The sequence below is a fragment of the Suncus etruscus genome, chromosome 12 (assembly GCF_024139225.1).
Source record: "Suncus etruscus isolate mSunEtr1 chromosome 12, mSunEtr1.pri.cur, whole genome shotgun sequence".
In the NCBI taxonomy this organism is placed as follows: domain Eukaryota; kingdom Metazoa; phylum Chordata; class Mammalia; order Eulipotyphla; family Soricidae; genus Suncus; species Suncus etruscus.
The window spans coordinates 91835873-91863513 of record NC_064859.1 but is presented as its reverse complement, the minus strand read 5'-3'; the positions used below and the strand labels follow the sequence as shown (position 1 = coordinate 91863513).

Genomic DNA, 27641 nt, shown 5'->3' with positions numbered 1-27641 from the left:
GAGGGAAAAGCGATGACAGCGAAGCCAGCCCTAGTTAGTCTCGGGGAACCTCTCTGCCTGCCTTCGGGGCTGCGAGGGCCTGACGTCCCGCCCTGGGCTCCCGATGCCACTGCGCAGGCGTCGTGGGGCCCTGAGGAACTACATCTCCCAGAAGGCCTCGCGAAACAGCTCCCAGAAGGCCCCGCAGCGTGCCGCTCGCCTGAAGCTGCCTGTGGCCGCTCGGTGAGGTCAGCGGGTGGGTGGGGGGGAGGGAGGGAGGGAGGGAGGGAGAGAGTGGGTGCTCGCGCCGCACTGCATCATGGGACGCGGAAGTCGCGCACGGACCGGATGCGGCGCACGTGGCCGCCGAGCGCGGAGGGGCGGGGGGCGGGCGCGCTGACGTCATCACCCCGCGCCCAGGACGGGCGGCGCCATCTTCGAACTGGGACTTCCGGGAGGACTTGGGCGAGGGTGAGTGGACCGCCGCGGGGTGCGTGCGTGGGGCGCTTCGGGGACTCCCGCCCCTTCTCCTTCGGCCCGGAACGTTCACCGCGCGGGGGCTCAGGCCGCTCCCGCCTCCGCGCTTCCTTCCCCGCCGCCGCCCGAGCGCCGCGCCGCGCCGGAAACCCGCGAGCCCGCCCGCCGCCGCCTTCCTGCCTGCATGCCCGCCCGCCAGCCCCGTCGAGGCCGCTGCAGCCCCGGGGCCGAGGGCCTGGCACGCACAGCCCACGCACCGCGCTCAGATCTCCACCCCCACCCCCAGCCCGTCCGGGCGCCAACTTGCGGGGCCAGGGCTGGCAGTGGGAGCTGCGAGGACGAGGACGAGGACGGGCCTCCTCCACTCCTCCTCCTCCTGCTGGGCGCCAGGCTAAGTGTCGCCCAGCAGGCCCGCCTAACCCTGGGGGTTGTGCCCCGCGCGCTGCCACCCCATTGGCGCAGCCCAGGGCCAGTGAGGTTTCTTCCCCCGGCCTGTTGCTCCTCATCCCTCGGCCGTTGGGCTGTGTGTGCGTGTGGCTGTGTGTGTGTGTTGGCGGCTTCCCCAGCCCCTGGTTGACTCCGTGGGTTAGCGGACGGGCTAGACTAACCCTCGCTGTTGTTACCCAGACAAGTCCGTCATGGATGGGCCCCTTGTGTTTTATGTTTTGTTTTGTTTATTGGGCCAAACTCCCCTCTCCCCCCCTTTCTTTTTTTGGTTTTTGGGCCACACCCAGCGGCGCTCAGGGGTTACTCCTGGCTGCCTGCTCAGAAATAGCTCCTGGCAGGCACGGGGAACCATATGGGACACCGGGATTCGAGCCAACCACCTTTGGTCCTGGATCGGCTGCTTGCAAGGCAAACGCCGCTGTGCTATCTCTCCGGGCCCCCCATTTTTTTTTTATAAGTCGCTGTGCAGTTACTTTATGGTTTTGCTTTTGTTTCCTTTAAAGATTAAATGCTTTATGGGGGACGGAGAGATAGCACAGCAATAGGGCGTCTGCCCTCCGTGCAGCCAAATCAGGACAGATGGTGCGGTTCGAATCCCCTCAGCATCCCATATGGTCCCCCGTGCCTGCCAGGAGCGATTTCTGAGCCCTGAGCCAGGAATAAGTAACCCCTGAGCGCCACCTGGTGTGACCCAAAAAAAAAAAAAAAAAAAGAAATTTAAAAAAAGAAAAAGTTTTTTAAGTGCTTTAGTCTAGATCTAAGCAACTTTTTTTGGTTTTGGTTGTTTTTTTATTTGGGGGGGGGGTCACACCCGGTGACGCTCAGGGGTTACTCCTAGCTATGCACTTAGAAATCGCTCTTGGCTTGGGGGACCATATGGGACGCCTGGGATCCAACCGAGGGCCGTCCTGGATCACCTGCTTGCAAGGCAAACGCCCTACTGTTTCACTATTGTTCTGGCCCCTACATCTAAGCAACTTTGATAAACCACGGAAGTCGTTGATTATAGTTTTGTTTTGTTTTTTTTGTTTGTTTGTTTTGTTTTTCGGGCCACACCCGTTTGATGCTCAGGGGCTACTCGCCGGTGGATCAAACTGCGGTCCTTCCTTGGCTATTGCTTGCAAGGCAGATACCTTACCTCTAGCGCCACCTCGCTGGTTCCAGGATTATAGTTGTGTTTTTTTTTTTTTTTTTTTTTTTTGGGGGGGGCCACACCTGGCGGTGCTCAGGGGTTACTCCTGGCTGTCTGATCAGAAATAGCTCCTGGCAGGCTCGGGGACTGTATGGGACACAGGGATTCGAACCAACCACCTTTGGTCCTGGATTGGCTGCTTGCAAGGCAAACGCCGCTGTGCTATCTCTCCGGGCCCAGGATTATAGTTTTTAATGGAAGTTCAAAGTTGCTCGTTTTTTTTTGTTTTTTGTTTTTTTTTTTTTTGTGCCTCTAAACCAGCTTCCATAGAACCAAAAAAAGAAAAAGAAATCCTTAAATGGGTATTTGTACCTTGAGACATTGGCATTCAAATCAATGGGGTAGGAGAGGGGGTAGTAAATCCACTTACCACAAACCAGGTTTGGAATACAGTAGCGAAAGGGGGCGATATCCTGTGAGGCAAAAGCGTAGGGGAAGATGAATATAAAATAATAAACATGTATGTTTCTGGGGCCGGAGCAAGAGGTAGGGCATTTGCCTTGCTAAGCGCTAACCTAGAACAAACCTCAGTTCGAACCCTGGTGTCCCATATAGTCACCCAATCCAGGAACGATTTCTGATCGCCTAGCCAGGAGTAACCCCTGAGCGTCACCGGGTATGTCCCAGAAACCAAAGAAAAAGAAAAGTATGGTTCTTTTGTTGTTGTTGTTTTCTTTTTTGTGTCAAACCGGGCTGCTCTCAGGTGTTAGTCCTGGCTCTGCACTCAGAAATCGCCCCTGGCAGGCAGGGCTGCGGAGTCAGAATTGGAGGGAAAAAATTGTGTTTTTTTTTTTAAATTTTAGTACCTGGAGTTGGAGTCGGAAGTACAAAAAACTGAGGAGTTGAGTCAGAGCATTTATCTACCGTCTTCATAGCCCTGCTTGCAGGCTCAGGAATCATATGGGATACAGGAAATCAAACCACTGTCTTCTGAGTTGGTTGTGTGCAAGCAAACACCCTACTTATGGGCTTTCTCTCCAGCTCCCATGTATGTTTCTTATGATAAGAAAATTTCAGATGAGGGCCCGGAGAGATAGCACAGCGGTGTTTGCCTTGCAAGCAGTCGATCCAGGACCTAAGGTGGTTGGTTCGAATCCCAGTGTCCCATATGGTCTCCTGTGCCTGCCAGGAGCTATTTCTGAGCAGACAGCCAGGAGTGACCCCTGAGCACCGCCGGGTGTGACCCAAAAACAAAAACAAAAAAGAAAATTTCAGATCAGCCAAAGGGCTACCTACATGTACTGTCCAAACTACAAAAATTATAACAGCAGGGCCAGAGAGATAGCATAGAGGTAAGGCATTTGCCTTGCATTCAAATGGACAGTGGTTCGAGTCCCGGCATCCCATATGGTCCCCCAAGCCTGCCAGGAGCGATTTCTGAGTGTAGAGCCAGAAGTAACCCCTGAGCAATGCCAGGTGTGACCCCCCCCCAAAAAAAATTATAGCAGGGAGGCTGAAAATGCATTCTGTTTTCTTCTGTTCTCGCCCTCATGCCTCTCTCCCTCTCCCTCCTTTTTCATTCTCTCTCTCTCATTTTTGTGCCAGGTTTAGAACTCAGGAGTCCATGCATTTAAGGAGCCATGTGGTCATTCTACTGAGCTACTTCTTTATGCTATTGAAGACACAGAGCAGCAGCCATAGAGACCAGAGCAGTAGTACATTGGGTAGGGTACTTAACTTGTATGCAACTACTTAGGGCCTATCCCAGCATCCCATATAGTCCCCCAAGCCCTGCTAGGAGTGATTCCTGAGTGCAGAGTCTGGAGTAACCCTTGAGCATTGCCATGTGTGATTGAAAACACTTTATTGGCCACACCCAGTGGTGTTTAGGGATCACTCGGCAGGGCTAGGGTGGACCATATGGCATGCTGGAAATTGAGCCTGGGTTGGCCATGTGCAAGGCAAGCACCCTACCTGCTCTCTTACCTCTCCAGCACCTTGAAAAACCTTGTTAAACAAGTAGATACAGACATAGAAAAATTGCATCATAGGGACCAGAGTAAGGCATCTGTCTGCCTTGCAAGCGCTAACCTAGTATGGACTGTGGTTTGATCCCCCAGGGTCCCATATGGTCCCCCAAGCCAGGAGCAATTTCTGAGTGTAGAGCCAGGAGTAACCCCTGAGTGTCAATGGGTGTGGCCCAAAAAATAAAAAACAAAAAAGAAAAATTGCATCATAGATAATAACCTTACAGATCAATAAAGGGAAGATCTTTTTTCCTTTTGAAATGTGGACGGGGGCCAGAGAGATAGTATGGAGGTAAAGTGTTTGCCTTTCATGCAGAAGCTCATCGGTTTGAATCCCGGCATCCCATATGGTCCCCTGTGCCTGCCAGGGGCGATTTCTGAGCGTGGAGCAAGGAGTAACCCCTGAACGCTGCCGGGTGTGACCCAAAAACAAAACAAACAAAAAAGAATATGGACAGGGGCTAGAGTGATAGCACAGTGGGTAGGGAGTTTGCCTTGTATGCAGTCAACCCAGGCTTGATCTCCAGCATGCCATATGGCCCCACCCCCACCCCGAGCCAGCCAGGAGTGATATCTGAGCACACTGAGTGTTGCTGGGTGTGGCCCAAAAACTAAAAAAAGAAAGAAAACGGACAAATAATGTACATACATGCATGCATTTCATAAGGGATATGGGCAACGTATAAAAAGTTGGTAGCACTGACAAGATAGTACAGCAGGTAGGGTGCTTGCCTGGTGTGTAGCTGACCCGGGTTGGTTCCCAGCATTACATATGGTCCTTCCCAAGCCCTGCCAGGAATGATTCCTAGTGTAGAACCAGGAATAAACCCTGAGCATCTTCAGGTGTGATCCAAAAACCAAAAGAAGGGCCCGGAGCAATGGCGCAGTGGTAGGGCATTTGTCTTGCGCATGGCTGACCTAGGATGGACCATGGTTCGATCCTCTGGTGTCCCATATGGTCCCTAAGCCAGGAACGATTTCTGAGTGCAAAGCCAGGAGTAACCCCTGAGCATCACCGGTTGTGGCCCCAAAACAAAACAAACAAAACCAAAAGAAGAAAAACTGACTAGCTTCAATAATTCAGGATGATGGAAATATACGGTAGAGAATAATGTTTCCACCTATTACATTAGCAAAAATTAAAGACTCGTAAGGGTGTGATAACATGGTGACCTGAGCCAAGGAGATGGCTCAGGACTGAGGGAGGCATCCCTTGCTTGTGTTGGGCCCCACATTTGATCCCTGTACTGCATGGCAGTGTATTGAGTATTGAAAGTATTGAGTATTCAACTAGTTGGCCTTCGCTGCCCTCTCCCCCACCTCTACTCACAAGTGGGGATTGATTTCAAGTTAGGAATATAATTTGGTTTTGCTTTGCTGAGTTGTTCTGTAATGCCACAATTTGAAATGACTGGATCCCTCAACCCACTGTAGTGATTCTACTGTAGACAATTATTTTAGAATAATGGATCTAGGGGCCAGAGAGATAGCGTGGAGGTAAGGTATTTGCCTTTCATGCAGAAGGTCATTGGTTCAAATCCCGGCACCCCATATGGTCCCCTGAGCCTGCCAGGAGCGATTTCTGAGCGTGGAGCCAGGAGTAACCCCTGAGTGCTGCCGGGTGTGACCCAAAAATTAAAAAAAAAAAAAAATGGATCATTGAACAGGACTGAGTACATTATTATTCTATAGAATACCTTAGAGTAGTGACAAGAATATAGGTAGCTGTGTACTAGTAAGGAAAAGCTTAAGGACAGAGTTTTGTTTGTTTGTTTGTTTTCTGGTTTGGGGTCGCATCCAGCAGTGCTCAGGGGTTACTCCTAGCTCTGCACTCAGAAATCGCTCCTGGCCAGGGCTGGAGAGATAGCATGGAGGTAGGGTGTTTGTCTTGCATGCAGAAGGACAGTGGTTTGAATACCGGTATTCCATATGGTCCCCTGAGCCTGCCAGGAGCGATTTCTATTTATTTATTTATTTATTTATTTTGGTTTTGGGGCCACACCCAGTGGTGCTCAGGGGTTACTCCTGGCTGTCTGCTCAGAAATAGCTCCTGGCAGGCACGGGGGACCACATATGGGACACCGGGATTCAAACCAACCACCTTTGGTCCTGGATCGGCTGCTTGCAAGGCAAATGCCGCTGTGTTATCTCTCTGGGCCCCGAGATTTCTATTTCTGAGCGTAGGGCCATGAGTAACCCCTGAGCGCTGCTGGGTGTAACTCCCCCCCCCCAAAAAAAAAAAAAAAAAGTTCTTGGTAGGCTCAGGGGACCACATGGGATGCCGGGAATCGAACCACCATCCATCCTAGGCCAGCTGTGTGCAAGACAAACGCCCTACCGCTGTGCTATTTCTCCGGCCCATGGACAGAGATTCTAACTGATTCCCATTTAACTAGCTCCCTATGTTCAACGACATTTCCTCTGTAAAGCACAAAAGAAATGGCACATTGATTGTCTCAAGCCTGCAGACTTTCCTCCTATAGATGGGCCTGGTCATTCTCCCAGGAGCTAAGTTGGATGCTAGTTTTGATTTGGTTTGGGGATCATACTCAGTCCTGTTTGGGAATGACCTTGTGGTCATAAGATGCCAGGGATTGAGCCCAGATCTCCCCCATGTGAAGCAGGCACTCAGCCAGTTGAACTACTCTGGCTGTGAAATTTTGTGATCATATTAAGTCAAGTTGGTCCATTAAAACTAAGTTGAGGGCGAATGTGATTCAGCAGTACAGTAAAGCTTTATCATATGTATTTTATATAAACAAAAAAGATTTTGCTGGCTGGGAGGTAACGGGGAGGGAGGCATGGAAGCTGGAGCTTCATGCAGTGAGGTGTGTGTTCTATCACTGAGCAAAATTCCTGGTTGGAAATGAAGGGGCAGGAGTGTTGAGGGGAGCTAGGGGCCATTCCTAGAATCTATGAGGCCAACAAAGCTGTAAGTTCAGTGCTAGAGCCAGCGTGTCTGAGGTGCTGGAGACCACTGGGGCCACCTGGTAGAGTTGCTGGATCTAGGCCTACTGACCCCCTTTTAGGGAAGAAAAAGCTATCTCTCAGGACTGGAGTGATGAGCACAGCAGTAGAGCATTTGCCTTGTATGATGCTGCCCCAGATCAGACCCGGGTTTGATCTCTGGCATCTCGTATGGTATCCCAAGCCTGCCAGGAGTGATTTATGAGTGCACAGCCAAGGAGTAACCCCTGAGCAAGTCTCCTGATGTGTTCCAAAAAAAAAAAAAAAAAAAAAGTCTTCCTATGGAAATCTACCCTAAGTCAACAAATAGAAAATACCCCCCCCCCCGGGGGGGGCGGGCTGGAGAGATACCATGGAGGTAAGGTGTTTGCCTTTCATGCAGAAGGACGGTGGTTCGAATCCCAGCATCCCATATGTCCCCCGTGCCTGCAAGGGGCGATTTTCTGAGCTTGGAGCCAGGAGTAACTCCTGAGCGCTGGTGGGTGTGACCCCCTCCAAAAAATGTACCCCTCTTTGTTGCAGCTAAAGCTCTTGCCCCCACAAACCCACATTATTTCTGTGAGCTGTATTGTTCATTTTGGGAAACAGTGATGTAGGATTTTAATTTTGCCAGGCCAGTGGGACAAAAAAGACATAAAGAAGTTAATATATAAGGGAAATCTAAGGCAGATAGATGTGGCCAGCGGGAGAAATTGGTTCATCCGTGGAGAGTGATTCGATGAGAGATTGATGAATACAGTGATAGTAGCTGAGCAGGGAAGCTGCAATGATCAGATAGATAGTGAGGCGTCACAGTGATTTGGAAGGTCAGATAGGGTTTGCGTGGTACCAGATGTGACAGTAGAGTAGCTCTGCTTTAGTCCTGTGCTCAAAGGAACAAGGTTCTTAGATCTCTTGGACCTTAGGGGAAGAAGAACTCTTAGTTTAGAAGTGGCCTTGAAGAGAAATTGAGAAAGACGAAGTTGTCAGTTTGTGCTGTGGGACTTGAGGATGAGCCATCTCCACGGCAGTGCCTTCAAGATGGGGATTTCGTTTCCTGGGAGGTTTGCCATCTTCGACTCGAAATGATTTCCATCCTGCTGATCAGATATGCTCTTGAAGAACTCCCACTTGGCCTTACTACTAGCTTAGCTAACCTAGAGTCAGGCGGGAGGAATGTGTTTCGAGGGAGTGGACTCTGATGACCATGATTGGCTCATGGGAGCAGACCTGCACTCTTAGATGGTCTTGTCCTGGTTCTCTCAGAGGCAGCTCGCATGGCCTTAGGCTGGGTCTTTGGCTCTCTGAATTGAGTAGGTGGCTCCCAGCTACCACCAGCTGCATGGTTCTTTAATCAGTCAGCATCTACCCAATCTGACCAAGACTTGTTCTTAAATGCTTTTCACCAACCCTCTCAGCCAATGCTCTGCTAGAGCTTTGCAAAATTACATGTGCTCTGAATCACTGAAGAGTTTGTATAAAGTACTGGGCCCAGAGTTTCTTTTCTTTTTTTTTTTTTTTGGTTTTGTTTTGTTTTTGGGTCACACCCGGTGACGCTCAGGGTGAGCTACTCCTGGCTCTGCACTCTGAAGTATCTCCTGGCGGGCATGGGGAACCAGATGGGATGAGCACCTCAGGGTGTGACCCAAAAACAAGACAAAAAATTAAAGCTTATGTAATCTTTTCATATGTAGATACTTTGTTATAAAGTTCTTTATATACTGGGCCAGAGTGATAGCACAGTGGTCAGGTGCTTGCCTTGCATGCTACCGAAACCTGACATCCCTTATAGTCCCCTGAGCCTCCAAGCCTGCAGAAGTGATTTCTGAGCGAGAGCCAGGAGTAACCCCTGAGCATCGCTGGATGTGCCCCAATAATGAAAGGAAGGGAGGGAGGAAGGGAGGAAGGAAGAATGTTCTTTCTATACTTTGTTATAAAGTTCTTTATTTTATTTATTTATTTATTTATTTATTTATTTATTTATTTATTTTTGGTTTTTGGGCCACACCCGGCGTTGCTCAGGGGTTAACTCCTGGCTGTCTGCTCAGAAATAGCTCCTGGCAGGCACGGGGGACCATATGGGACACCGGGATTTGAACCAACCACCTTTGGTCCTGGATCGGCTGCTTGCAAGGCAAACGCCGCTGTGCTATCTCTCCGGGCCCTGTTATAAAGTTCTTTATTAAAGCCAGAAATGGGGTGTGGTGGCTAAAACTTAATACAGTGAGTAGTGTAGAGCACTTGCCTTACATTTGGCATACCTGAGTTTAATCTCTGGCATCACATATGGTCCTCTGAGCACCACGATTTCAGAGTATAGAGCCAGGAGTAAGCCTTGAGCATCACTGGGTGTGACCCAAACCCCTGACCCACAAAGCACATATATTCTTATTATTAATTTGTCTTTTAGACAACTAAAGTTAGGTCAGTTAGGTCTTCAAGTGTATTTTTTCTAATTAGAGTACCTAATTTTGGGCCACCCCAATGGTACTCAGGGATTACTCCTGGCTTTGCACTCAGAAATCACACTTGGCAGTCTCAGGGGACCATATGGGATGCTGAGGATTGAATCTAGATCAGCTGCGTGCAAGGCAAGGCAATGTCCTACCTGCAGTGCTATCACTCTAGTCCCCGATGCTTACATTTTTTTTTTTTTTTTTGGTTTTTGGGCCACACCCTGTGACGCTCAGGGGTCACTCCTGGCTATGCGCTCAGAAGTTGCTCCTGGCTTCTTGGAGGACCATATGGGACGCCGGGGGATCGAACCGCGGTCCGTCCTAGGCTAGCGCAGGCAAGGCAGGCACCTTACCTCCAGCGCCACCGCCCAGCCCGCTTACATTTTTTTTTTATCAGGACATTATGATTTACCAAGTTGTTCGTAATATGGTCATTTCAGATATTAAATATTCAAATACCAGTCCCACCACCAATGTGATCTTCCCTCCACAAGTGTCCCCAGTTTCCCACCCATCATTCTAACCTATAAGGGAGCACAGACAAATTTTATTTTTTATTTTATTTTAATTTATTATTTTGGTTTTTGGGGTCACACCCAGTGGTGCTCAGGGGTTACTCCCGGCTCTGCACTCAGAAATCACTCCTGGCAGGTTCAAGGGACCATATGAGATGCCAAGAATTGCACCACCATTCATCCTGGGTTGGGTATGCTAGGCAAACACTCTACCACTGTGCTATCTCTCCAGCCCCCACATTTATTTTATACTGTTATTACAACATAACACCAAATGGAATTATCAAAACTTAAACCACGAGAGATCAATTTTAAATAATTGTCCTGTCTTTCAGTGATGTTACTATAGTCAGTATCTAAGCTGTGGCTGGTGCTAGCTGAACTTTCTGTTTTGAGGCTCACTGTTGGTGAGCTTCCATGCACTTTTCCCATCAGATTGGTTGTGATCGTAGTGGGCTGACACTACTGCAAAATTCCAAGGGGTCACACGGCTGCGCAGGCCAGGATCTATAGATCTGGACCAAATTTGGCGGCTTGGAAGTTTGACTCAAAGGATGTCTTGTAGAGCTTGACTGTTTCTGTCTGAGGATGTTAGATATGGCTGTGGACTACTATTCCTTCAGCAGAAAGGGAACTGCCCATTCCCATTCCAAGAAGACCCCAGAGTTGTCAGGCTGGACCAGACATAAAAGCATGTATATTGAGAATGGCATTGTGGTTTTCTGGAGAACTTTGACAGCACTAGGGATTGTAGCCAGGGCCTCATAGAAGCAAGGCACGGGTGCTCTGTAGACTGAGCCAATTTTTTTTCTTTTTTTCTTTTTCTTTTTTTTTTTGGCAGGGGGTGCACACCAGGTAGCACTCAGGGGTTACTTCTAGCTCTGTGCTCAGTTATCACTCTTGGCAGGCTCAGGGGACCATATGGGATGCTAGGGAATGAATCCAGGTTGGCCACGTTCAAGGCAAATGCCCTATCCACTGTTCTATCACTCTGACCCTCTGAGCCAATTGTTCTAGTGTATTTTTTCTTCTGGCAGCAAGTGTTTCTGACAACTCTAAGGCTAATCTAATAGTTTTTGTTTTCAGGCCACACCCACTGGTGTTTAGGGTTTACTCCTGGCTCTGTTCAGAAATCATTCCTGGTGGGGTTGTGGGACCAAATGGCGTCCCAGGGATTGAACCCAGACTGCAAGATTTTATTTTTTTTATTTATTTTTTTTTTGGGGGGGCCACACCCCTTTGATGCTCAGGGGTTACTCCTGGCTAAGCACTCAGAAATTGCCCCTGGCTTGGGGGGACCATATGGGACACTGGGGGATCGAACCACGGTCCTTGCTTGGCTAGTGCTTGCAAGGCAGACACCTTACCTCTAGCGCCACCTCACCGGCCCCAAGATTTTTTTTTATATTTAATATATTTTTTCTTGGAAACTATTTTTACTCAGTTATATATGTCCTAGTCTTGGTTTGGTGGGGGGGCCTGGCCCATACCTGGCATCACTCAGGGGTTACTCATGACTGCTTAGAAGTCACTCCTGGTAGTGCTTAGGAGACCATATGGGATGCTGAGGATTGGCTGCATGCAAGGCAAACACCCTCCCTGTTAAGCTATCTTTCTTGGACCCATTAATTTATTTTTATTCCCTTTCAAACAGCCTTTTTGATCTATATATAGATCCTTTATTTGGTAAAAAAAAAAAAGTATTCTCTTTTTTTTCCCTCTCTTCCCCTTCTCCTCCTCCTCTCTACTCCCCCATTTTCAGTGGCGCTAGGGAGATCAAACCCAGCCACCTGCACGCAAAGCCCAGGCTGCAGCCCTCTGAGGTTTTTCTTGGCCCAGGGCAGCTCCTTAAACTGTTTTAGGAAGCCCTTGAGTCTCTCTCACTTTCATAATATGGTTTATTTTCTTTCTCTCCACCCACCTCTATTTTGAGGGGGTGGAGGTTTGGGTCACACCCTTTGGCACTCAGGGATTACTCCTGGCTCTGCTCCTGGCAGAAATCACTCCTGGCAGGCTCAGGGGACCATATGGGAAGCTGGAAATTGAGATGGAGTCTGCCCAGGATTGGCCACTTGCAAGGCAAATGCCCTACCACTGTGCTATCACTCTGGCCCCCACCTTTCATTTTTATTTATTTTTTTGAAGGAGATTATTATTTCATTAATTTTTATCTACTGCTATATCGCCTTACAAGAGATTTTATATGGCCAGAGATTGTATAGATGGTAAGGTGCCTTTCCTGCAGCCAACCCTGGTTTGAATTTCCGGCAATACCGTTGTCCCCTAAGTACTACCAGAGTGATCCTGAGTACCAAACAGGTAGAAAGGCCTGAGGAGGAGTGCACACCCCACGAGTTTTTTTTTTTTTTTGGGGGGGGGGGACAACCCAGCAGCACTTGGGTTGCTCCTGGTTCTGCACTCAGAAGTCACTTCTGGCAGGCTTTAATGCCTTGGGATGCCGGGGATCAAACCCGGATCCGTCCCGGATCAGCCATGTGCAAGGCAAACATCCTACCACTATGCTATCACTTCAACCCCTTCCAAGTTTTAAAAATAAATAAATAAAGATTGGAGCTGTAACTCAACACTAGAACTTGCCTTGTATGTCTGAGATTCTGACTATGACCAAAAAAATAAAATAATGATAATAAAGGAATAACAAATCATTTTAGTGTTTGACTTTTAATAAGCGGTAATCAGGGATAGAGCAGTAGTACAGCAGGTAGATTTTCCTTGCATATGACCAACCCAGGTTTGATCCCCAGCACCCCATAGATCCCCTATCTATCAGGAGTCTATCAGGAGTGATCCTTAAGCTCAGCATGAGCACCTCTGGGTGTGGCCCAAAAATAACAAAAAATAAGTCATTTTGAAGTGTGTATTATTCATTTATTGCTAACTCCACAGTATAAATTCCACATGGCAGAGAGATACCTTGTCAGTGTTATTACTAACCAGTTCCTAGGAAGTAGAAGCTGCTTGGTAACCATTGAATGAAGGAATGGTCTGGAAGCTGAGGCGTTTGCTTGGGTTGATATTGAGGGAAGCAAAGAGGGGAAAGCAGAAAACATCTGAGTCGCCACCGACCGCCTTTGCCCACTACTCATTTGTCTGTCTCTGTGTGCAGGGGCAGCCATTTTCGGGGGCGCTGATGGATACCTGCGGGGTCGGCTATGTTGCTCTGGGGGAGGCCGACCCCGTGGGGAACGTGAGTATGGTAGACTCTCCTGGACCTTCTGGACCCGAGGTATCAAGCCAACTTGATATCAAGGCCTCTTCAGAAACAGCGGGGGCCGAGGCACCCTTAGAGATGTCCTTCCCTCCCCCTGTGCCTGGATTTGAGGACTCTCTGGAGGAGAGGCCGCCTGCTCCAGACCTGGATGGCCTCTCCAGGTTGGAAGAGCAAGGTACGTCCCTCAGCCTTTCATCTTTCTGCCTCCCCAGGCTCAGAGGAATGGGAGCAGGCAGAGTTCACAGAAGCCCACAGACGTGGGTATGGGGTGATCTGTTCCAACATGGTTGGAGCTCCAGTCCCTCTCACAGATCTATATTCTTCCCTACAGATCTTTCTCCAGGGATGCCCATGGTCGCCAAGCCTAGGGGTGCAAAGCCTGGCCGGAAGAGAGGTGGTAGGACACGGAGAGGCCCCAAAAGGTCCGAGCAGCCTAACCCTCCACCAGCCACTCTGGTTCCTGGTCTCTTAGATCAGTCCAACCCTCTACCCGTCCCCATGCCTAAGAAACGAGCTCGAAAGGCCAAGGGAGATATGCTCCTGCTGAAGTTGTCGAAAGACCTCGATCAGCCAGAGTCTCCACTTCCAAAGAGGCCCCCTGAGGACTTTGAGTCCCCTTCTGGGGAACGACCCCGCCGAAGGGCTGCCCAAGTGTAAGAATTGCAGGCACAGCTTGATGGAGGGGGACTGGGATGAAGGGATCCAGGGTGGGGACACAGATGTTAAAGAGACGAGAAGATTGGGAGGTGCCATCAGCTAAGCGGGGAGGGAGGGTGTCTGGATTTGGGGGGATCTGACTAGCTCTGGCCTATCACTGACCTCGCCTGCCTGAGAGGTTTACTTTGTGCCTTGGACCCTCTCCCATCCTTCACGTTGGTGACCAGTATTTGTGGCCGGCCCTGTGTCCTTCTCTTTCCCTGGGCCCTGAATGACTTGACTGTGAGACACTGAAAGGGCTTTGGACTTGAAGTCAGTTTGACTTTCCACTAAGTTACTAGAAGCTTCTGGCCATGCCACTTCACTCGCCTATATTTCTGTTTATCTAGCAGTGGGGACAGGGAATGGATAGCCGCCTTGCAGAGCGTCACAGGGGTCCTCAAACTTTTTAAACAGGGGGCCAGTACACTGTCCCTTAGACCATTGGAGGGTCTGACTATAGTAAAAACAAAACTTATGAACGAATTCTTATGCACACTGCATAGATCTTATTTTGCAATGAAGAAACAAAACAGATACAAATACAATATGTGGCCTGCGGGCCATAGTTTGAGGACCACTGGTAGGAGGACCCCCGGGAGCTGAGGACCTGCCGAGGTCTACAGGGGGCTCTTGGGCTCCTGAGCACGTCTCTGACTCTGTCCTTCCACAGGGCACTTCTCTATCTTCAGGAACTGGCGGAGGAGCTTTCCACCACCCTGCCCGCACCCGCACCCACATCCACACCCACACCCACACCCACACCCACACCCATGCCCGCCTGTCCTGAGAACCCCACCAAGGTGAGCAGCCCCACCAAACGGAGGAGAGGTCGGCCGCCTGCAGCCTGTCGGGGCGGAGAAGCGAAGGTCAGCACCACCCACGATGAGGACTTTGTCCTACAAGTGGAGGCTGAAGAGGAAGAGGAGAGTGAGGCGCCAAGTGAAAACTCATCCGACCCCGAGCCAGCAGTGTCTCGGAACACTCCCCGAGGGTCCTCATCAGCGGTAATCACTGGTCAAAAGTGGGGCTGGGGCTGGGTTAGAAGGGTCACTAGGGAATGAGTAGGTAGGAAACTCTGGCCTGGAGTGCTGTGACTTCGTGGAGAGAGGCAGTGGAGAACGGGACACAGTTAGCAGCAGCTGACTCTGGGCTCTGGGCCTGTTCGCTCCTACCCTGAGTCTCCCTCCATTCTGTGTTAGGAGGCAGGCAGAAGACAGTTCTGCTGGAGAGACATCAGTGGTGTAGGCACCTGCCTTCCTTGCTGCCAACCCCAGTTCAAACTCTAGCACCACATAGTCTCACTCTGCACATTGCTAACTGTGGCCCAAAACCTGAAAAAGTAACAAGAAAGGAAAATAGACAGCCATGTCTCACAGCACTCGAAGTGGGATGATGATGCTCTGAATAGTGAAGCCAGGTTGGCTGATGGAAGAGAAGAGATGGCAGTATCTGCTTCCTAGTGCAGTGCTGACTGAGCTCGGTCTTGAAGGTGGCTAGAAGTTTGCTAGTAAGGATGGCTTTCCTAGGACTTAGTGGTGCTTGCGGCATAGCCCAGTGCGAAGGGGATGGTGGGTTCAACTGGAGGGTTAAAGGACGAAACAATTGAAGTCCTATTTACTTGTTTAATTTGAGTAAAATGTGCTTAAAGGTTTCCATTTTGGAATGGAGTCTGGGAACACGGGTGATGGGAGTTGACATTGGTGGTGGGATTGGTGTTTAAATATTATGTGCCTAAAACTCAACTATTAAAAATTTTGTAGGGGCCGGAGCGGTGGCGCAAGCGGTAAGGCTTTTCTGCCTTGCCCATGCTAGCCTAGGACGGACCGCAGTTCAATCCCCAGGCGTCCCATATGGTCCCCCAAGCCAGGAGCGATTTCTGAGCGCATAGCCAGGAGTAACCCCTGAGCATCACTGGGTGTGGCCCAAAAACAAACAAATTTGTAAATCACAGTTCTTTAAATTAAAAAAAATTTTTTTTTAAGTTTCCATTTGGAGGTTAGAGAGATAATTCAGCAAGTAGGGCATTTGTCTTGCTTGTGGCCAATCTAGGTTTGATCCCTGGCATCCTTTATGATTCCTGGAGCACCTCCAGGAATAATTCCTAAATGCAAGCCAGGAGTAAGCCCTGAGCATCGCCGGGTGGGACCCAAAAACAAATAAGAAGTTTCCACTGGAAGTGTTCAGTTTGTCAGTTTTGCGTCTTTATCACCTCTGTCCTTTTCCAAAACGTTCATCATCTCAAGTATGATTTGTTTGTTTGTTTGTTTGTTTGTTTTTATTTGGGGGTCACTCAAATACTCAGGGCTTACTCCTGGATTTGCACTCAGGAATTACTCCTAGTAGTGTTTGGGGCATCATATGGGATGCTGGGAATTGAACCTGAGTCAGTGTGTTCAAGGCATGCACCCTACCTGCTGTACTCTCTCTCCAACCCCTCCATATTTATTTTTGTTCTTGTTTGTTTGGGGGCCACACCTGGCAATGCTCAGGGGTTATTCCTGGAAGAGCTCAGGCGACCATATGGAATTCCAGAGATTGAAGCTAGATCAGCTGCATGCAAGGCAAGTTCCCTACCCACTGTACACTCTCTCCAATCCCCAGATATCTATCTTAAATAAAGACGGGGCCGGTGTTACTTTTTCTCTTGACTTAGTCTCTGTTATGGCTCACTCTTATCTTGTAAAGGTCTAGGATTTATAGAGAAGCTAGATCAAATTTATATTTACAGAAATGTGCATTGTAATTTGGACATGAAATGGGAGTAAGAGTCCAAAGCTACAGAACATGGGAGCAGATAACCAGGAGTGTCTGGAGGATTGGATAAAAGAGGGATTCTGGGGGGAATCATTAGTTGAGTAGATCAGAGGAAGGGAGAAGCTGCAAAGGAGTCTTAGAGAGATGACAGAAACAAGGAGCATCTGCTCACTGGATAGGAGTTTCCAGAAGCAGATGGAAGTCCTTGGAATCTGAGACCAAGGAGACAGTAAGGCAGGCATCCAGGAAGTAGGTAACAGGCTTTACAGTTTTGAAGGAGGAGCCAAAGGTACAGAAGTCATCGTAGTGGCAGAAACTTTAGTATTTCTAGATGCTGGCAGAGTAGTGGTCAGACTTGCATGTGGTTGTCCCCAGGTCTATTCCTGGCACCCTAGGGTCATCCCTTGAGCCCCACCAGGGGTGATCCCTGAGCTCAGAGCCACAAGTAAGTCCTGAGTATTCTTGGGCATGGTGCCAAAGCTGAAAAAAAGGAAGAAGAAAAATGTGGAAAGCTGGGAAAGCTCTCTCGGGATGTTTCTTCAACTTACAACAATCTCCCCTTTTTTCCCCATTTGATCCTCAGAAACAGAAGCCCCACTGCCGCGGAATGGCCCCCAATGGCCTAGCCAATCACATCATGGCTCCTGTTTGGAAGTGTCTCCATCTCACCAAAGACCTGTGAGGCTCAAGGACTGGGGACAGGGATGTGAGAGGTGGTGGGGTACAAAGCTCTGCCTGGAAGTGTGGCCCTGGGAAGGAGAAGCACTCTGAAGGCAGAATGGTGGTGACATTTGTGAAATGCAGCGTGCCACAGGCTAGTCTAGTCCAGGGCTCTCTGGCCACATGTGACCATCGGTTGAGGTTGAGGAAGATTGCAGGGGATCAGAGAGATGGCTCGAAGGGCTGCAGCAGGACACCCCAGCTTCAGCTCCCTAAGCACTGCTGGAGTAGTCCCCTGGGCACCATTTTGGGAGGTCCCCCATCTCATCATATACCAGTAGACAAGACCAAAAGAGTAAAACAAAAAATCATACTGGGTGTCCAGGTCAAACTGGTCAAATTTGAAGGGCCTGTTTAGCGTGTCTGAAAGCACAGCTGGTGACTCTGGTGTGGCACTGTGTGAGAGTCCCGGCACCTTCACCAGCGCACTGTGCCCTGTTCCCCCAGCCGAGACCAGAAGCATTCATACTGGGAGTTCGCTGAGTGGATCCCTTTAGCCTGGAAGTGGCACTTACTCTCTGAACTGTAAGTTGGAAAGACATCGCTGAGCCTGGGAGGGAGCCACAGGGCGAGGTCTGACAGCTCTGGGCTGAGTGGGCACCTCCAGATGTAGGCTGTGTCTTGTCCTTCCCCAGGGAGGCGGCCCCTTACCTGCCGCAGGAGGAGAAATCGCCCCTGTTCTCTGTTCACCGTGAGGGGCTCCCTGAAGATGGCACCCTGTACCGGATCAACAGGTGAGCTGTGTCCCGGTTGCAACTGCTCTTCAGATTCAGAGGAGGTTTGGGGGTGACTGAGCACTGCACCCCAACTCTCCAGACCTGGCTTAGGTGGTTTCTGACGCACGAGATCTACACTGCCCCACTCTGGCCTTGTTGCCCTTTTATTTTTTGTTTGTTTGGTTTATTTTTGTTTGTTTGTTATTGTTGTTGCCCTTGTCTTTTATTAGTGTTCTCAGCAGAGGTTTTGCTCCTCTATGCACACACTCGCTCCCCTACCAGAACCTCATGGCAGTGCTGCCCTAGTTCCAATCCCTGAGCCAACCTTGACCCAGCATCATCACTCAGTCCCCGGTCTACTTTCGGGTTCACCTGGGGGCTACACCTGCCCTAGATGTGGACAAATACACACCGGCATGAATCGCCGAGAGAGGGTCATAGAACGACTGCATCACCCTGGAAATCCTCTGTGCTTGGCTTCATTTCCCCTGTTCCCTTGCCCCCCACTTTCCTGATCCCTCTCTCCATAGTTTGGCCTTTCCTGGACTGTCACATAGTCGGTTGGGATCAGAGCATGTAGCCTTCCCCAATGGGCTTCTTCAGCTTTGTGCTGCATGCTGAGTGAGTCCTTCCAAGCCTTTTGAGGAGGGTATCTGAGCGTTCAGACAACTCCTTGGGTTTAGCATCGGCGAGCCAGTCCCGGCTTGCTGTCCCCAGTGTGTCTGTTTTACTCACCAGAGTCCTCGCTGCCTCCTGTGAATTCCTTTCTTCCTCCTTCATTGACTGTCCCTAGGTTCAGCTCCATCACAGCGCACCCTGAGCGTTGGGATTTGTCTTTCTTCACTGGTGGCCCGCTGTGGGCGCTGGACTGGTGCCCGGTGCCGGAGGGGGCCGCCGCCTCGCAGTACGTGGCCCTTTACTCCAGTCCAGACATGAATGAGACGCACCCTCTGAGCCAGCTCCACTCCGGCCCTGGGCTGCTCCAGTTCTGGGGTCTGGGGACCTTGCAGCAGGAGAGCTGGTGAGGTGGGGCGGGGGCTCTGGCTGGGAGTGTGGGGGTGGGGAGACTGGCTCTGGGAAGGGAGTCCAGGACCCCGTGGCCTGATCTTCCTACCCTTCTCCTGTGTGACTGTTCTCCTTAGCGCTGGCAACAGGGCCCACTTCGTCTATGGGATTGCCTGTGACAATGGTTGCATCTGGGACCTCAAGTTCTGCCCCAGTGGAGCCTGGGAGCTTCCCAGCACCCCTCGGAAGGTACGTCCTATTGGTTACAGGCAGCCTTCAGAGCTGGGACAAAGAGCCCTGGTTATCCCATTCCTATAGCCGAGGAAAGGGAGTTTGAAGCAGAGGATGAAGCTTTGCCCGCAACACCCTGTCATCTCTTCAGAGACCCCAATTCCCTGAGAGGTCAGTGGCAGCGAGCCTCAGCCCAAGCCAGGTCTCTCTTCTCTCCAGGCTCCGCTCCTGCCCCGCTTGGGCCTTCTGGCTCTGGCCTGCTCAGATGGAAAGGTGCTGCTCTTCAGCCTGCCGCATCCCGAGGCCCTGCTGGCTCTGCAGCCTGCAGGTGAGCAGCAGGCTCGGAGGGGTTGGCTGAACAGGGCTGAACAGGGCTTGCCATCGCCCGAACACTCAGCCCACTCAGCCATTCCCCTGTTCCAACTTCCGTGCTTTGTTCTGGAAACTCTGGCAGCCCCCATAACTGTCTTCTGCCCATTCCTCTCATCTTTCCTATGCTAGTTTCTGTCTGTAACATGTCTTATAATGGCTGAGGCCCATTCCCTGGGGGCCTTTTCTTATCTCCTTTGATCCTCTTGATGCATGGAAGCATGTAGACTGTCTGTTCAAGAGAGGGAGAGAGGTGTAGAAGAGAGCCGGGAGGCCAGGGGAGGGAGGATCAGAACAGGAAGCTCCTACTTCCTGGATCTCCATGCCTAGCAGCACTGGGAATCTGAGGGGAGAGTGCTGGGCTTCAGGCAGGAAGTAGTGCTGCGATGGAGGATGTAAGGGCAGGCAGGATGCACAGTTCTGGGAAGGATGGCAGTTGGCACTGCGAATAGAGGAAGGTTTTGCTCTATTTGGGTAGAAGAAATAATCCATTTTTCTCTGTGAGTGAGCATTGCCCAGAAGGGAGAGAGAGAAGTGGGTGACGCAGGCAGAAGAAGGGATCAGCCAGGGGCAGAAGGCTGTGGAGGGATTTGCTGTGCCATTGGCAGGATGGTGTCCTGCCTGGTGGGATGGTGCAGGTCCTGAGACGGCTTATCTGGAGGTGCTGGGAAGAAACACAGAAGGGCAGAGTCCTATTCTTGGAGCTGGGTCTGATTAGGATCCCCGTTTTTTGTTCTTCCCCCTCACAGATGCGATGAAGCCCGCCATCTATAAGGTGAGTGAGGCCCCGTCTTCCGGAACCTTCCCCAACCTGTTCCACCCACCTCCGAAAGCTTTCCCCAGCGGTGTCCCCCTAACCAGGCCTCTCTTGTCACTGCAGGTGCAGTGTGTGGCAACCCTGCAGGTGGGGTCCATGCAAGCCACAGACCCTTCTGAGTGTGGGCAGTGCCTTAGCCTGGCCTGGATGCCCACCCGGCCCCACCACCACCTAGCGGCTGGATACTACAATGGTAAAAATCAAAGCCAAACCTCTCGGAACTGCTCTCTGCTTGCTTTTTGGTTGCTGCAGTTTTTTTCTTTTGTTTGTTTTGATGTTGGGCATGGTAGAGAGATTCAAGCAATGTAGAAAAGAAGGAAAAATAGTCCTTAGGATTTATCTACCAAAAAATGAGAGCACTGTGAATCCAGGAGATGAAGATACTAAGAGGAGCTGTGGGGGTCTGGAAGGACTCGAGGGCCTGACCCGCACACGTGCAAGGCTGGCCTTTGGTCCCGATCACTGCCAGCATAGCCCTGACTGCCACCCACATTGCCACTGTCCTGTCTGCATACAAGGCAAACACCCCACCTCCATGCTATCTTTCCGGCCCTGAGCCACACATCTTATCCAAATTCATCTTTTTTTTTGGGGGGGGGGGGGAACCACACCTTGCAGTGCTCAGGGGTTACTCCTGGCTGTCTGCTCAGAAATAGCTCCTGGCAGGCACGGGGGACCATGTGGGACACTGGGATTCGCACCAACCACCTTTGGTCCTAGATCGGCTGCTTGCAAGGCAAACGCTGCTGTGCCATCTCTCCAGGCCCCAAATTCATCTTTTTATTTTTACTTTGTTTTGTGTTTTTTGTTCTGTTTTTTATTTTTTATTTCTTTGGTTATTTTGGGCCGGGATTTGTACCCGGATCAGCCACATGCAAGGCAAATTCCCTCTCTGCAGTGCTATTGATCTGTTCTCTTTTGTTTTCTTTGTTTTGTTTTGTTTTATTTTATTTCTGGGCCACATCTGGTGATGCTCAGGGGTTACTCCTGGCTCTGCGCTCAGAAATCGCTCCTGGCTTGGGGGACCATATGGGATACTGGGGAATCAAACTGCGGTCCATCTTAGGCTAGCGCTTGAAGGCACCTTACCTCTAGTGCCACCGATCCAACCTCTAGGTTTACACTTTTTTTTTGGTTTTTGAGTCACACTCGGCAGCGCTCAAGCATAACTCCAGGCTCTGCTCAGAAATCGTTCCTGGCAGGCTTGGGGACCATATGGGATGCCGGAATTCGAACCAATGACCTTCTGCATGAAAGGCAAACGCCTTACCTCCATGCTATCTCTCCGGCCCCTAGGTTTACACTTTTAAAGAATCCTTTTTAGTTGATTAGAGGTTGATGTGTGCATACAGTCTGCCTTTCAATATAGTCTGTCTTTTCCGGACTAAAATGATGGCTTTCTTAATGATGAGAATCAGAGCTAAAATACCAGGTGATGTCTTTACATTATGCAAAATGTTCCTTTACCCATCTGCAAAGTCAGAGTCCTTTACTGATCTTCAGGGTCACGTTGGAGGGTAGAGGAGGAAAGAATCTTCTTGTTTGTCTGTTTGTTTTGAGGACACATCCAGCAATGCTCAGGCCTTTTTTCCTCATTGCCCTCAGAGATCATTCCTGGTGGGCTTGGTGATCATATAGGTGCTGGGGCTCAAACTCAAGTTAGCTGGGTACAAGGAAGCATCCTACCCTCGATACTGTTGCTCCAGCCCCAGCCCCAAGAATCTGATTTGAATATCAAAAATTTCTGTCCCTATTTCAGGCATGGTAGTTTTCTGGAACCTTCCCACTAACTCTCCCCTGCAACGGATACGGCTACCTGATGGGTCTTTGAAGCTCTACCCCTTCCAGTGCATCCTCGCTCATGACCAGGCCGTGCGCACCCTTCAGTGGTGCAAAGCAAACAGGTATGGGTAGGCGAGCAGCAGGTAAGGCTCACGCAGGAGGCTTTCAAGCCCATTTAAATCCCATCTGCGCCTTCTCGTCCCTCTACAGCCATTTCCTGGTCTCTGCGGGGAGTGACCGGAAAATCAAATTCTGGGACCTTCGGCGACCTTATGAACCTATAAACTCTATCAAGCGATTCTTGAGTACAGAGCTGGCCTGGCTGCTCCCCTACAATGGTGTCACCGTGGCCCAGGACAACTGCTATGCCTCGTACGGCAGGACAGAAAGAGGGGGAGCTCTGGCACAGGCTGAGGGGCTGGGGCTCATGCTGGGGAGAGGGGCCTGAGGACTGGTTCACTGAAGTGGTGTGATGTCTGGGAGGGGCCGAGAAGAATCTGAGATCTCGAAAGAAGGAGGTTTTACATGTTCTTCCTCTTACAGTTATGGACTCTGTGGAATCCACTACATTGACGCTGGGTATTTGGGTTTCAAGGCCTATTTCACTGCCCCTCGGAAAGGCACCGTCTGGGTGAGCCTCTGTCACTTTTGTTCCTTGGGAAACGATTCCATTCAATTGTTCTGATTATGAAGGGAGATGGGGGTCTGGAACTACCATGAGGGACATGTGTGTCTGTGTGTACCTGTCACCCTAAGACACTACCATTGTGTGTCCTTATCCCAAGACTCAGCAACTGGTTTGTGCTTGCAAGAGTCAGCTACTATTCCCAGTTCAAGAACTGAATGAAAATGGCTGCTAGTAAGCAAAAGAATAATGAATAATGAAATCCGTCTCTTCCTAATAGAGTCTTTCAGGATCTGACTGGCTCGGGACAATTGCCGCAGGAGATATATCTGGGGAGCTCATTGCAGCCATATTGCCGGACATGGCGCTGAACCCAATAAATGTCAAGCGGCCCGCAGAACGGAGATTTGTACGTCCATGAATTTTCGTTGGTTTGGTCTTTTTGGGAGGGCCACACCTGGCCATGCTCAGGGGTTACTTCTGGCTCTGCACTCAGGAATTACATTACTCTTGGACCACATGGGATGCCGGAGATTGAATCCGGGTTGGTTGCATGCAAGGCAAACACCCTCCTTGCTGTGCTATCACTCTGGCCCAGTCAAAAGGCAGTTTTTTTCTGTCTGTGGTGTTGCAGAATCTAATCACACTTTTCTCCTTTCTAGCCCATTTACAAAGCGGATCTAATGCCTTATCAGGACAGACATGACGGCGAGGACCACTCTGATTCCTCGGAGGCCACCAATCCTCCTCCCAAAGCTCGAACTTACGCTGAAACTGTGAACCATCACTATTTGCTCTTTCAGGATACAGACCTGGTAAATTGAGGTCAGGAGAACGGGTGTGGCAGTAGAAAAAGGCAGGAAGCTTTTTTCCCTCCCTGCACAGGAAGGAGGCCTCCAGAGGGCTTTGTTCCCAGACAAAGATTTCCGATTAAGGGGCTGCTCCCCCCTCTCTCCCCCGTGACCCCTCCGCAGGGCTCATTCCATGACCTGCTCCATCGAGAGCCCATGCTGCGCATGCAGGAGGGAGAGGGCCAGTCTCATCTCTGCCTGGACCGGCTGCAGCTGGAGGCTGTTCACAAGGTAAGAGCCCCCTCGGACCCTTCTCTCAGGACTGGGGGTGGGGGGGTGGGGAGAAGGAAGGGAACAGGTGTCTAAGGAGCTCACCTCTCTGGCAGCTTCTTCCTCTAGCTTCTTAAACTCTGGCTGAGACCCCATCTGGGGTCATGTAACTAAATGTGGGTGTCACCAAACATCTAAACAGAAAAGCTTTGAAAATAAAATTTCTTTATGATTTATTATCAGTAAATGTCTGAGCTGTATGTCTACTTTATACGCCTGTATACCCGGGATCGAGTAATAGTTTCTTTAGTTGAAAAGAAGCTGTGAGAGGCTGGAGAGATAGCATGGAGGCAAGGTGTTTGCCTTGCATGCAGAAGGACAGTGGTTCGAATCCCAGCATCCCATATAGTCCCCTGAGCCTGCCAGGAGCGATTTCTGAGTGTAGAGCCAGGAGTAACTCCTGAGCACTGCCGGTGTGACCCATAAACCAAAAAAAGAAAAGAACAGAAGCTGTGAATGGGAAAAGGCTGAAGCCCCGCTCCAGAGCAGGAGTCCCACATCTCTGCGTTCATGCCCCTTCCTGTCCCGCACCCCGCACTGTGGTCCTGGCCTCGCACTGTACCCCGTTGTTTTTCCTCTGATGATCGGGATTCTTCTGAAAGCCCTGACTGCATCTCTTATATTCTCTCTTCTCTTCACAGGTACGCTTCAGCCCAAACCTGGACTCCTACGGCTGGCTGGTGTCTGGGGGGCAGTCAGGACTGGTGCGAGTTCATTTTATCCGTGGACTCACCTCCCCGCTGGGTCACCGTATGCAGCTTGAGAGCCAGGCTCATTTCAGTGCTATGTTCCAGCCGTCGTCCCCAACTAAAGGGCCAGACTTGCCTCCAGCCAGCCACCATCTTCTGCCTGGTCCTTAGTCTGCTCCACACAGGCCTCTCGGAACGAAGTCAGCCGAGGCACAAAGGGCCCCATGCACAGAGCCATAAGCACTGGGGCTTTGCTGGACGGTGTTGCTGCCAGCCTGGACCTTAGGCCTGCCCCCCGAGGACTCCTATGTCCCTCTCCTTCCACAGACTTGATCACCACAGCCTCCTGCAGGCAGAGGGGCTCTCCCCCACCAGCCCCCCAGGCTCCTCAGCCTCAATTCTGGCTCACGAGAAATCCTCAGGCCTGACCTCGGCTTGGGAGTCAAATTGCTCATATTGAGCACATGTTGTGTGACATAGGTGAAGCGAAGTAAAGGTACTGGGTGTTTTTGAGACCGCACGTGAATGGGTGTTTGGAGAACTGGAGAAGTCAGAGCTGCGTGAAGGCTCCTCTCTGGCCCCAGGATCCACGCTTACTGCCTCCCCAGACCTCTTTTTTTATAGAGTTAGCAACACATGGGCGCACAGGGAGGGGTCAGTGGTTGTTGGACAGCAGCAGCTTCTTTAGCCGGGGGCACGGCAAACACCCTGCCAGTCGGTCGTCGGCTCAGACCGTACTCGCTCCTGCTTACAAACTATTGTGGTCACTGGCCATCCGACCCTACTTGAATAGTTCTAGACAGTCATGTTTTCAGCCTTCCTTTGTATCAAGTCAAAGAGCATACGTCTATAAATTTGACCCTAGGTATTAACAAGCCTAGGCATTCTTGTGGTTGCCCCTTTTAAGTATGGAACAGTAGCGATCATGTGTTTCCCCAGTTTTCTCTAGATTAAACATCTTCAGTTCCTTAACCGATTCTTTCACACGTCATTCTTTTTGATTTTTCACATACAGTCCCACTGTGACTTTTTACATACAGTTAGCCACTTTATTTCACTCTCCCTCTCTCTTCCTCTCTTTCCCTCTCTCTCCCTCTCTCTCCCTTTCTCTTCCTTCCCCCCCTCCCCCATGTTTAGCAGCAAGCACAGGGCACACTGTAAGTTTTCATCTAGACACATCATCTGCAGAGTTCTCTAGGAGACTGTGGAGCGACAGGGATTGTGGACCAGCCTGCTGAGCTGAGACAGACTAAGCACAGAAAGAGGCAAATCAGAGTCACAGGATGACTGAGAGAAGCATCTGGATAAGGGTCATGCCGCTTTGGACACAGCCCTCTGCCGTTCTAGACAGAGTAGGGAAATACCTGTCAGCCACCACCTTCCTCTTCAGCCTAGGGAATCTTTACCAAGAATGGAGTTGAGGGTTGGGAACTTAGCACAGCAGTTGTACGCTTGCTATACATGTCTGGGTCTCTAGGTTTGATCTTCTGCACCTCAAGAAATAAAAGAAGGGGCCGGGCAGTGGCGCTAAAGGTAAGGTGCCTGCCTTACCTGCGCTAGCCTAGGACGGACCGCGGTTCGATCCCCCGGCGTCCCATATGGTCCCCCAAGAAGCCAGGAGCAACTTCTGAGCGCATAGCCAGGAGTAACCCCTGAGCGTCACCGGGTGTGGCCCAAAAACCAAAAAAAAAAAAAAGAAAGAAAGAAATAAAAGAAGTGAGTGCTTATGGTTCCCTTCCTGTGCAGAATCAGAACAGACCAGGAGGAAGGCATTAGTTCCCATTAGCCATGGGGACACAACCCGTATCAACGCAAAGAGGCCAACGGTTGCATCACCCCATTGGGACCCTGTACACTTTGTGTTTGTGAGCTGAATGACAGGAAGCGTCTCCCATTCATTCTAGGTGGCAGCCCATGATAGGGTGTTGTGAAATTGCATTCTCAGGCATCTGGCAGCTCTTCTCCCCGATAAACTGTTCCAAAGATACCACTTGGCAGCATCCGGGAGGGGAGGGGGACTGTTTCTCTGACCTGTGCCTGTGCTCACTCTATCCCTTCCTTTCCATTATCTCCCCCAAAGGCTGAGTCATCCTACCTGGTTCCAACTCCAATCCCCCCTATCTCTAGCAAAACATTCTTTCTCCCATGTGTTCCCACCAGGGAAGGAAAGAAAAGAAAACCAACAAGCACTGGGTGTATTTCAGATACTGTGTGTATATGGTTTTTTGTTTTAGTCACTCCTGGTTCTGCATTCAGAAATCACTCCTGGCAGACTCTGGGGACCATATGGGATGCTGAAGATTAAAATCTGGTCGGCCATGCAAGGCAAACACCCTCCCCTTTGTGCTATTGCTATTGTGCTTCTTCGTAGAGGTTAATCATGTGAAGTATGTCTGCCAAATTTTACCTGATAAGAAATTCTGGACAGGGTCAGAGAGAGAGTGAGTCCAGGAGTTGAAGCTCTTGTCTTGCATGCAGGCAAACATCATCTGCCATCCTGGTTCAGTCCTGGTTCGATCCCGAAGCATTGTCAGGGACGCTCCAGAGCACAGAGCCAGGAATAGCCCAGCACTGAGAGCACCTCCTCAGCCAGAATAAGGTCACATGACTCCTAAGGGGTGGGGTTGGAATGCAGATCTGAATGGTCTGCAGAACACAGCTTGCAACCTGTAACATTGGACTGCCTTTTTCGACTAGTATAAATTTTCACGATATTTTGCATAAAGGAGCCTTACATCGAAGGTTATGATATCGGATTCTCTTGCTGCTTGCTGTGTTTCTCCATTATCAGTGGCAGGTTTCTCCCTGACAGACTTAAAGGAATTAAGTGAATTGAGTCTGGACCTAGTCAGATCGCAAGCTGGGGAAAGTCCTCTCTGAAGTGCAGGCTCTGGTCAGCCTG

General features: G+C 50.3%; 1 protein-coding gene across 2 annotated transcripts; it reads left to right on the top strand.

Annotated features, from left to right (window-relative positions):
* Positions 1-421: 421 nt before the first annotated feature.
* Positions 422-25713, top strand: GTF3C2 (general transcription factor IIIC subunit 2). Of its 2 annotated transcripts, XM_049784174.1 has the most exons (21): positions 422-450; positions 13107-13386; positions 13543-13864; positions 14581-14639; positions 14682-14914; positions 16400-16471; positions 17248-17342; positions 17832-17909; positions 18020-18118; positions 18894-19121; positions 19243-19354; positions 19556-19664; positions 20455-20480; positions 20586-20715; positions 22282-22426; positions 22515-22676; positions 22848-22935; positions 23210-23338; positions 23592-23744; positions 23904-24011; positions 24692-25713. In XM_049784174.1, exons 2-21 carry the CDS (start codon positions 13131-13133, stop codon positions 24908-24910), a joined length of 2823 nt encoding a protein of 940 aa, XP_049640131.1. In that variant the 5' UTR covers positions 422-450; positions 13107-13130; the 3' UTR covers positions 24911-25713. The 2 variants fall into 2 exon arrangements, with proteins under 2 accessions (XP_049640131.1, XP_049640132.1); XM_049784175.1 differs by lacking the exon at positions 16400-16471 and having other exon boundaries at positions 14581-14914.
* Positions 25714-27641: the final 1928 nt, after the last annotated feature.

Excerpts from the sequence above, each read along its gene's own strand:
- GTF3C2 (XM_049784174.1), top strand. The coding sequence starts at position 13,131 with ATGGATACCTGCGGGGTCGGCTATGTTGCTCTGGGGGAGGCCGACCCC. Across the intron at positions 17,910-18,019 it reads TGGCACTTACTCTCTGAACT|GGAGGCGGCCCCTTACCTGC; the intron begins GTAAGTTGGAAA and ends GTCCTTCCCCAG. Across the intron at positions 19,355-19,555 it reads TTCCCAGCACCCCTCGGAAG|GCTCCGCTCCTGCCCCGCTT; the intron begins GTACGTCCTATT and ends TCTTCTCTCCAG.